The sequence below is a fragment of the Anneissia japonica genome, unplaced genomic scaffold, assembly GCF_011630105.1.
Source record: "Anneissia japonica isolate Jap-2015-1 unplaced genomic scaffold, ASM1163010v1 scaffold1302_len1884557_cov193, whole genome shotgun sequence".
In the NCBI taxonomy this organism is placed as follows: Eukaryota; Metazoa; Echinodermata; class Crinoidea; order Comatulida; family Comatulidae; genus Anneissia; species Anneissia japonica.
Window position 1 is genome coordinate 1,382,043 of NW_022736804.1, and position 12,022 is coordinate 1,394,064.

A 12,022-nucleotide genomic window follows, 5' to 3' on the forward strand; every position below is an offset into this window, starting at 1 on the left:
GATCAAATAAATTACAGTATTATCTTCCAACAAGAAACAGATGGAAAAAAGTGGTTTTCACCAACTTGCAGACATTTTACTATAATTCCTTATTTAAAGGATCTATGCAAAAGAACACAGGAAAGTTATTATTAGACTGCCGACAATTGACAAAAGAATTTTTTTAATTCCAATTTTTAATTTCTTAAATATACAAATTAAGCAATTAATATGTGGAATTAATATTATCAAATTTTAACTGTCATGACTGACAGTACATCTTTAACTTGATGAAGTTCACTGTATGGTTGATATGCTTATGTTTCAATGTTTGTTTAGTCTAGAAATGCTACTGTATCCGCCTCACCTTTGTCACTTTACATGTCCAACTCATGCTCACTACTGTAGCTTGATAATTTATTACCACCATGTACCAATTTTTTTTGTTTAAAAAAAACAACTACAAGAATTATCGTTGTCCATTTCATTATTTACTTGAGATGGGTATACATAATTTTTTTTTAATTGTAATTTTATGTACCAATAATTATTTTTAATACTGCATTATTATTTATTGACTGCTGTTATTGTTGTCATCTTCATCATCATTATTATTATTATAACAATCACAGGCTTGAAGAACACCCTACAGTATGGGTGTCATTGGTAATATGATTAATACGTCGCTCACATCACGAACTAACACAATCAAAGTACATTGTGTTAGTTTGTGAAATCAAGAAAGTGCGTCAAAATACGCGCTGTTATTGTTAAGGACTTTTTGTGTGGTAAAGAATACAAAATTGCTTGAAAACCAATACGTGCTCGTTTTGATGCGCTACTGTGATTTCACGAACTAACACAATCTACTTATAATTGTGTTACTTTGTGATGTGAGCGACGAATTATGGAAAAAACTTTAAAAATCTGTTTCAATCTTTATTCTAAAACCCATCATCTATATTTAACAAGATGTGCACACAAAAAGTTGATGAAATCGAGAGTATAGAAAGTGATTGATATACATCATGTATCGTGAGATTAATATTAAAACTAAAGCACCGATTGGTTAATTTTTAATGACAAAACACAAGGGTGCTGAAATGAAACATTTTGCTGCTTGAAAGGTCTAACAAGGACTGAACCCATGAACTTGTAGTTCTAAGTAGGGCACATGACAGTCTGGTTCATAATCCTACAGTAAACATTCATATAAACTGAACATCAGTCGTCAAGGTTAAACACTGAATGTGAACACAAGACATTTTTTAACAAACACCACTTGACAACATCTAAATATTTCTACCTTGTTAACGTTAACAGATCCTGGTAAGATAGTCATCTAGAGAGATCGTAAGTAAGAAATGAGAAAAGTGAAATGAATTGGTTGCAATATTATCTGTGACTTCAATAACTTTTTAAAAATTAGATTTAATTGGTGAAATAGTGTTGTTTACTTTACTCACAGTGAGTTCAGTGTCGTTTGGCATCATTTGATTTGTCTAAATGACTGTCAAAATTTTCAGTCTGAAAGTGCCATTTCCAGCTATCGACTGTAGAAGTGCAATATACATTAATTTTAATTTCAAGCTTCAAATTTAAGTCATGTGCTTCGGCCCAACCATGGTCACGGTGAACCGAGGATGTCTGGACATTCCGTCTGTAAAATATACTTTCTTGGCCCCTCTACTGTATTCAAATTCCTGGATCTGCCACTGGTTGGACATATTCCAGTTGGCAGAGGCCTAAATATATATATTGGAGGCAACTAAACTTGTCAAACTGACAACACTTCAGTATGTAGCAAACTGACTGTATTGCTACATACCACAACTGAATTTTGTAGAACTGACTGTTACTGCTACATACTAAACTAACTGTAGTTTAAAGCTAAACTACTGTACATACCAACTTGATTATAGTGCTACACACCAAAGAGACAGTAGTAGTAACACCAAAGTGAATGTAATGCTACACACCAAACTGACAACAGCGCAAACCAAAATGATTGTAGCGCTACAATCATTGTTTTCATTGTGGCTCCAAAACTAATAAAAGTATACAGCCTTTTACTGTTTATTATAATTTAAGAAACCAATTACAAATCATGTTATTTAAATCCAAATAACTGTTTTTTAATGAAGGTTGTCATTGCTGGAAAACAACTTGCATAGTAGTACGTGCATGTGAACGTTATGAACATTAAACATTAGAAAAAACATATAAAAATTAAAAAACCAATGTCTTAAAGGATCTTATACATTATGTATACCGGTACTATGCTTTCACTTTCAGATGGTCAACTCAAAAATTGTTATCACCATGTCAACTTAAAAAGTTTTACAACCATGACTTGACCAGCTAATCAGCTAACAAATTTGTGTAATCAACTAATAAACTGCATTATTTTGTTAATACTCCATGGAGACCTGGTAATGAAGAAAAGTCATCGCTGTTTATAAATTTACAAATTAGAGTTATACTGTCCTTGAGAATTGGGTCATGGTAATTGGCCAGTCAAAATCCCCCCAGACGGATTTCCTTATTGGCTAATGACCTGCAGAGGCTTCAACAACTACAGTATGACAGAACTCATATCAATCTTGGATAAGTACCAAAATTCAGTCATTCCATTTAATATAGTAATCATATCATAAATCCATTACATGAGTTCAAAACATATTTTTAAACACTAATTAACTAAAAAACAATTGACAGAAGAAATAAAAAATACAAAACTGAACAAAGGGCATTTGCTGTCTTTTGGGGTTTTGTTGTGGTTTAAACCACAACTTCGGTCAAGGATTTTGGCAAGACAAAACAATAACAATCAAAAATGTCATAAAACGAACAAATAGTCTTCAATCCATAATGAGTTTATCTATATAACTGTGATGTGACACTTGTAATAACTATGTTAATAGTTAAAGGTTTTTTAATAACAAGCTACTGTATTTATTTTATTATACAGTACTGAAGCCTGAACCTTGACAAACACTGTGTTGGCCAACGCTTTTGTCCAAAAAATTTGTTCTTGTCCGACTCAAGGCTTGTCCACTGAGCGTTGGTGGCAGTCTTTGAAAATGATGCATCGTGTGACATGTAATTATTTTTTCAAGTGCTAATCAATCAATCAAAATGAATAATTTGGGACAGAGTTACTGAAATATTTTTTTGATGGGAAGGGAGAGAAAGGTTGAACTAATCCATTACCTAAGTTTGCAGTGGTTGGTCATTAAAATAAAATTTTTAAGTATTATTGGAGAACAACTTTTTTTAGAATACGGAAAAAAAAAATACAATAATTTGGCAAATATAGTTTATTTTTTATATAAGTTACAGCAATTATGCATCACTGCAAGTATTGGGAAGGTACAGTAAGCAACATGGAAAACAAAACAACACTGACCATTTTTTTTTACCGTATGTGGTTGAGGTTGATATAGTACATTGTACTGTATAAAGGGCAAATGTAATGGACTCTATGCACTTCACATTATTCCTGGTGTCATAACAAACCACGGGAACATATTATATTCAGCTCCTCAAGAACTGCCATATGTTGTAGCTAGCAATCACTGTATAGCATTCGAAGCTACTACCAGATATATAACTATTCATTTTGGGTAGAGACATTGAAAGAAAACAGGAGCAGATCTAATGGAGGAGGAGGAGAATGGGGGTAAAATGTATTCCGGCCCTCCCTCCCCCCATTTTGCCACTACATTTTAAAATCTCAGTGCATTAAATGCCATATGCTGAAGTATACTAGAAAGCAAATACATTCTCCCCAACCCCCTCCCATGTTTAGGCAATTCTGGTTCTACCCATGGAAAAACCCAAGCTGTTACTCAACCTACAGTAAGGTAGCAATGTACATACTGAGTTACTTGCATGAATGACTTACAGTACTCAATTGTTCATATCCCACATAATCGTTAAGTTCTTTGTTCTTTAACCCAATTTCTGAAATGCATAATCTCCAATCATTTTTTTTTTCTGTAATAAATTTTCCTAGGAAGCTTTATAAAAATAATAACAACAACAATAATAATAATAATAACAACAATAATAATAATAATAATTACAACAACAACAACAACAACAACAACAACAACAACAACAACAACAACAACAACAATAATTATAATAATAATAATCCTTAGTTGGTCCTTATTCTAATAGGAAATCAGAAATTTAGGGTGGCCCCTGGGGACCTGCAGCCACCGCAGTGCAGCGCCTCCCATCTAACTACAATATAACGGACATGGACAAAAACATTGTTCTTAACTCGCCTGCCTCTCAATATGAGGGTTACCCGGGCGATCAGACTCCAATTAAAAACCCAACACTTGCCGGGTTTGATGTCCTCAGCAGAAGCAGCAGCAGCAACACCTCTCAGCCAACCACTCACCTCACTGTGATACAGTACGTCCTTATATAGTGTACTTACTGACATTGAATTCTAGGCATATGAAATCATAAATTACCTTGGCCTGGAATCCTGATGCATTTACTGAAGACTTCCAACCATTTTCATCTTGTAAGAAACCATGGAATATCTTGTCTTGACAGAGCTTGTGATGGTTGGCCACCCGGCGGAGGAATCCCTCAAGTCCTGTTCGTCTCCGTTCGATGAATTCGCTATCAAAGTTATCAACCGTCGACAACTGTTGCCACATAATAGTTGCCTGGAAAAGATAAGGCGGAAAATTAAAGATACTGTCTGTGTTGGTTCAAAATATATAATTCAATATTTCAATAGTAATAATAGTCAATTGAATTAAAAAATAAAAAAAAAAACCCAAAAATAAAAAAACCACCCCAATAATTCCTTTGTCAATTACCAGACGTTCAGTATATTCTAAGTATAGACTACAAAGCTGAAACTTCGAATAAACTTGAAATTTCTGACAGTAAATTTAAGGATATTTGCATTAATTGAGAGTTTTCGCAAGCTTACAGAAACGATTGTATTCAGTTATGTTAATTTTAGACAAGCCTTCCCCTACAGTAGCATAGCTGACACAACGTAAGCGATTCATGCCTTTTGCATGAATCAAGGATTACATTCAGCTCACACATCATATTGTTAAGTATGTCTTAGGCACGAATGATGATAATGATAACGAAGTATTCGTGTTCACTTTCCTAAGGTTGTAAATCTCCCTAATGTCTAAAATATTTGTTTATTTTTTGGGCAGTAATATATCTGTGTCTTATGAAGCTGATTAATATTTTGATTAAATTTTTTTTTTACAGGTTTTCGACTTTTACCACAAACAAATAAAATTATACAAAAAAAAAACACTTCTGTAGTCTGAAGGAAGTGTGTGTGTGTGTGTGTGGTTAGGGTGTCTACTTTCATAACAGTAACTGCAGCAATGTTGCTGCCATCGTCATCATCTATTTATCATCATCATCACCACAGTATAGCTTCATCACTATCATCTTCAAGAATCATAATTATTCATCTCAACTTTATTTAAAGAGGATATTTTATCAGTTGGAACTGTTTATTTGAAAATTTGCATTATCGAAGAATCATTACATTTTAGCAATGATCAACACTAAGACCTTTGGATTGTAAGGAGAACACTGAACCACCAAGCCATAATATTAGCACCAACGTGTTGACATTGACGTCATAAATCACAATCATCAAAACAATTTACTATTATCGCCAACAATCTTATCAATTTAAACATGATATTCACTCCACCCATCATTGAGTCATATATCTTGTTCTAAAAATAACATGGCACAAGCTGACCGGGTATTTCTAATTGCGTTCATGCCATTACAATTATCCGGTTGGTGGGTGTGCATCAACAATTCACATGTTCCCTATCCTGACAGATTCCTTCCGTCATGCCTTCGGAAAAACCATAAGATTCCAAAGTAGATCATAAACAAGTATCGATTACTTATCATAAATAAGTATCGATTTAACGAAACATGTTTACGGTATTGAAGGAAGTTTCATAGTTGTATAGGAACCCTTTAAACTCACACCCACTTATAATAGGAAGTGTAACTTTACAAGTATGAATAACCTAGCCCTGGCTGCAATTGACCAATCTGCATATTTGGGACAAGCCCATTTGTTATTACAAGTCTCCATGTTTCGATAAGGAATGACTTCCTTTCATACTGGTGTTCAAAAGTGTATCACAACACAAACAAGGTATCAATTACGAAACATGTTTACGGTATTGAAGGAAGTGTCATGGTTGTATAGGAACCCTTTAAAATAATCTAATACTAGAAATTGCAAATTGCAAGTGAAGTGCTGCGAAGTACAACTGCATAAAATGTTCTTCGAACAAAATTATTTATGCGAGTCAAGTGAAAATAATGAATAATAAAAATATAACAAATAATATGAGCATGACCCATTGTCTATTATTAGAACAGCGTTGGTACAATAGTGTTTTGCTGCAGTGACATCTCTCTGCTGGCGATGGCTCGCTGCTGCTGGCGATGACTCGCTGCTGGCGAATCGATCTGCGCATGTGTATAAAATGGTATAGATGTGTATAAGAGACAGGCGTCGTCTAAATGTAATAATTAGCACGTTGAAATAGGCTAGTAAATAAGTTTAACTGGGTTCGTAAATAATATTGTCCTCAAAATATTGTGGCTGAGACATGAGCCGATTAAACGTAGAAATAGGAAACCTAGAAATAAAGTAAAAACGCTGAATAGTACTCCAGCATCGCGACATGCCGACGTTCGTACGAGTAGGGTAAGTCTACAAACGTCGCCTAAAGTAATTGATTTTACACGGCAGAACAAATGAAGGAAACTCCGCTTTTCAGTTGTCTCAGGCGATTGATTTTTGACAAACAATGACCTTTCAGAGGTCAAATTGCTGTCAGGAATATGAATTGGCTGCTTCGTAGCAAATAATAATCACCTACTTATTAAGGAAGTGTTATTTTACAAGTATGAATAACCTAGCCCTGGCAGCAATTGACCAATGTAAAGTAAAACTGGATACATGACATCTGGGACAAGCCCACTTTTTATATTACATGTCTCCATGTTTCGATAAGGAATGACTTCCTTTCATGGAATTCAACACTGATATTGTTTTCTCTATCCCATTCTGGTGGTGATTGGGCAGTACACCGAGAGACAATCCCCTACTTTTTTTTCCGAAGAGTGTACTGCATTATTTAACTCGCACATGAGTCCTTCTGGTGGTGATTGGGCAATACACTAGAATTTTCTTGAATTGCTTTTTAAACATTTGAGAAATAAGATGAAAGTTCATATTCAAGCGGCAGAATGGTCCATTCCCGGTGCTACACCGCACTGCAGCAGATTGCCGGCTCAAATTTATCAACTACTTACCGGTAATGTGGACTAATTAGGAGAAAATTTTACCTTAAGTGAGTCAAGGATATAATTCTGCTTGTGCTTTGATACTGAAATTATATGCACCACAGTTCTTTGTTGTTTCATTTCTAAACTTGAAACAAGTAACCCCTTGTGAATGAGTCATTATCATATTACCAATCATTAATCTACAAAATCTTTCCAGTTCCACTTTTAAACGATCAAAATCACAAATATGTTTCACATTACTGTAGCTTAATATATCCAGGTGGAATTTGTATAGCTGTGGAAAGGAAGGCAGGCCTTTCATCATGGTTTTCTTTTCCCCTTCAACAGTTAGTCTGAAAACATGATGTTCTTTTTTTAATTTGGCTAAAACAATCATTAATTACAGCGTGGAAGTAAACTGTTATATTACAGCAAACAAATCTATGTCAAGATATGAGCATCATAAGGAGTTTCTACCATAGTGCAACTCAAAGTTCCAACAAAATTCTCAAATTGTGTTGAGCTGTGGAATGATGGTTATGGCGCTGTCCTTTGGTTCTCAGGGTTCTACGTTCATTTGTGGCACAAAAGGTCATACAATTTTTATGAAAAAAAACCAAAAAAACACACAACTCATGGCCAACACTGGATCTTCCCTTGTATAAGGCTACATTCAATATAACATAGTACTGTACCAGCATCCATACTAATATGAGTGGACAGAGACAAAATGTAGCTATAAATTGAAATTGTCAAGGACAATGAAATGGACATGGAAATCAAGTCCTGATCTGAAATTTTTGAACCAAAACAATGACCACTGCCAATGGCCTCTACAACCATCAAAGTCTAAATAAGAAAATTGGTATAGAGACTGTATTATGTTCATTATTATTAATATTACCAGCATTATTTTAAGGCCAGCGGTTCTTAACGTTTTGGAAGATGACCCAGACAAACTTTAGGCAATTTGCCGCAACACACTTCCTGGCAGTCAAAAACAGATAATAAATAGGTCATTTAACTTGTACAAAAATTGAAGCAGAATTTTTAAGTGATACTTAGAAATGCATTTTTTAATGCTGCAAACTTTAGCATACTATAAAATTCCTTCAAGCCTGTGACCCTCTAATATATTTGGTGACTTAATTTTAGGTCACAACCCATAGCTGAGATCCACATTTGTACGTCATTGCCAAGGAAAATATTCTGTCGTCCTATGTATTCAGAAATGTTCTAATATCTTCCTTCAAATATACAAAGTGAGCTTTGCAGTTTGAATATCTAATACAGAAACCTTATTGGTTAAAAAAGGAAATTCATTTAGTTGACAAGCTGGGAAAAAACATAAATCTTTCAATAACACATGATTTTGTTGAAATCCTAAACACCAACCCAGCCAATGATGGAGACATAAAAATAACAAATTAATTTATATCATGTCGATGTCACAAGATATCAGGCTTTTTTCCTGATGTGTTAGGAAACTGAACAATTTTCGCAAATGTTGATTAAATCGTCTTGGCAGCTCCGGAGCAACTTCAGTAGAAATTATTTTCAACATTTTATCTAGATTCTGTGTTACTCATTGCGTTTAAGTCTAGACACCAGATTTGGCATGGATATGAAATACATATGCGTAATTATATTACATTTACTATAAAGCAGGCTAGTAAAAACATCAACAAACAACATCTCAGGGACGGCCAAGAATCAGTATATTGCTGACGCTAACTGGAGATGAGACAGTCAAAATTGACAAATTCAATCAATTTCAAATTCAGTATTCACAATGGCTAGGACACCATACTTTATACTTACTCAAGATATTTAGTCAAAGATTATAGAAATAAAAGAGAGGAATGACTGCAAGTTATGAGTTTGTCTCCTACTTTTATTGTCATACCCTGGCAGTTATAGGAGGGCGACCACTGCTACCTGAATGGGTTGTACACACTGATCACATGTTTGTTCTCCAACAATTGATGTAAATGCTTCTACTCAATAGCGAGGTAAAACTTTGTGTCCACTACCACTATAGCGGGTTCACTTATACAGTATGGCAACGATGGTGACGTCAAAGGCGTAACTACGATTCTAACTACAGTATATTTCAAAAAGCACAATGCTCTCTTTCTCCTTCTAAACTCTTCATCTCAGTATACAGTAGTTTACACGGTTAAAAAACTAATAACAAATCAGCAAGCTTATGTGCTAGAAAGGCCTCCCAGCCTTTACTTCAACAGACACAAAACGTTGAACATAAAATATTAGGTTATTTAAAATTCAATTGAGGTATTGATTGAATGACTGCTATTGTTACTCGATGAGGTGCAAGAAATTAAATATAGTTTATTTGTATTATTGTATTATGTTTTGTTATGATTTAATTTTATAAATAACTATTATATTAAAAGTAAGTAAATTCTTGCAGAGTCACTAGAGTTCATAGTGATCGAGATTATCCACAGATTCTATAGTGTGAAGCATATGAGCGTGTAATACTCCCTCTTGGTGGGACGCTGGTCCACCGAAGGGGTTAAATTCCCAGCAATTCGGTGGTACCCATTGACACCGCTGGGTAGACTGAAGCAAATGTACAGTAGATAAAGTGCCTTGCTCAAGGGCACAACCAAAATTCACTAGATTGAAACCCCGACCTCGAGTTTGGGAACCTAATCATTCATTCTAAGACTACTGTATTTACTGTATATTAAACTGTATTTACTGTATATTAAAGTGATCGTAATATAATTGTATGTTTATAGACTTCAGTCAGTCAGCTTAATCTCTGCCCGATTACTTTTTAGACATTATAATGTGTTGAACAGTACATGAATGCTTAGTAGAAGATGCCACATTTGATCCTTTTAAATATATTTTAGGTTTTTACAGATTTCACCAGACGGTTTTTAACACACGACCTTGCAACTGCCACTGACAAAATGGGACAGACTTCCGCCATCTGGAAGCGTAAATTTACCCAACGAGGAACGAGAGATAGGAAATCATAGTGTCTCCATCTTAATTTAACACCTGTAAAAGTTATGAAGGGATAGCATGAAAAAAACCTGTCAATGTCAAAAATGCCACAATTTGTTTCAATTATTTTCATCATCAGTTCATAATTTATTTTCCATTTCAATGAAATTTTTTGAAAATATAAAAATAATTACAATCAAAACAATTACAATCATAAGCGAAAGTGGTGTCTAAAGCAATTATTAACACAAACAAATGTGGTATGACCATATTTGTGTATAATAAATCATCATCATGCCCATATATGGGCACATCGCAAAAGTTTGTCTCATAAATATAAGTGTGGACAAATGAGTATTATGAAATTATCTTAAGGACACCCATTAAACCCACAGTACTTAATAATGTTTAGTTTTTCTTTTATTTTATAAGGTGTCATTTTTTGTTTTGTCTTTAGGTTCATAACTATTGCATTTTAGTTTTCACCATCTAAAAATTGAGGAGGTACCCACAGCCTGTTTTTCTGTCCAACACTCTCTTTATATTTGGTGCTTGCCACGCCAAAACCACCATCAGTGACCGAAACAAGAAAATTTACTTTTTAATATCATACTCAACACATTATAAGCTTTAAAATAATAGGTCATTTACTAGAATTGACTTGCTACAAAAGTTATGAGTAATTATTACAGTTTCTCTGTACCAAATGTTTAATACCGGGGGCGAATCCAGAGATGTCTGAAAGGGGGACCAAAAAATGGGGCCGATTGAGATAACACTGCGGCCGTACCAAGGCAAAACAACGTAACTTATCAAAATTATAAAAGCAGATACGTTGTTTTGTAATGGGACAGCCAACTAGGTAAAGGAGTTCCCCTGCAAAATTTTTGTGTTCTAGACACCCGAAAATAACCTCTGAGGCATTTTGGCCGATCAATTTTCTTTTGTTTTCTTTCTTTCTTCCTTTTTTTTTACTTTCCAAAAAGTGGGAAGGGGGGGGGGGGAGGTGAGAAAGATGGCAGGGCCTGCCCAGATCCACCTAAATTAGCCCCTTGGATGGCAAGCCTCATTGGGTTTTTGTGTCAAATCATAGTATAGTAAAGTATTGTAATGGTAAAAATCAAACACTAAAAAAGACAAAATATGAAGAAGCAAAATATTGGTTATAGCAACCTTCTGTAGATTCTCATAGTACAGTTATGAGTTTGAATCATCATAAAATGCCCGGAGTAGGAGGAGCAAAGTTCAGCCAACTAGAAGGGTGGGAAAATAATTTTCCCCCCGGACACCTTGACCAAAAAACACAGGTGATACTCTCTAACGAAGCTGACTGGACCAGCAACCTTGAGAGGCAGACCATCCCAGACGAACTCACACCAAATTGAAATAACATTCAAGTACAGGAACTCATGTGCTTACAGCATAGGCAATCAGAGTGGCGAGGATTTATTAATAGATCAAGAGCTTGGCAGTCAGTACAACCTTAAATAGTCCTAGATGAGGCAGAGGGCAACAAGCCGCCAATCATGTAGTGAACAGAAAATTTATGTCAGTTCAAGGCTTTTATCCAATCCTTGTAGTTTATTTCACCCCTGCGCTTTATCAGTTTAGCGATTTGGTCCATACATCTGCTATAATGTAATCAATGTATTTTTATGTGAAAAAAAAAATGTTTCAACAGCTTTAAAATGTGTGAAATTAACATGCCAATGTAGAAATATATATTTTT

The 12,022-nt window shown here is 34.7% G+C and overlaps 1 protein-coding gene across 1 annotated transcript in view; it reads right to left on the minus strand.

Annotated features, from left to right (window-relative positions):
• LOC117116863 (sorting nexin-4-like) overlaps positions 1-12,022 on the minus strand; it is a 51,011-nt gene that overhangs the window by 22,399 nt on the left and 16,590 nt on the right. The window contains exons 5-6 of the mRNA XM_033260965.1: positions 4,470-4,670; positions 1,286-1,321 (exon numbers count right to left, since the gene is read on the minus strand). Of these exons, the coding sequence (XP_033116856.1) occupies positions 1,286-1,321; positions 4,470-4,670 (237 nt within the window). The remainder of the gene's footprint in view (positions 1-1,285; positions 1,322-4,469; positions 4,671-12,022) is intronic.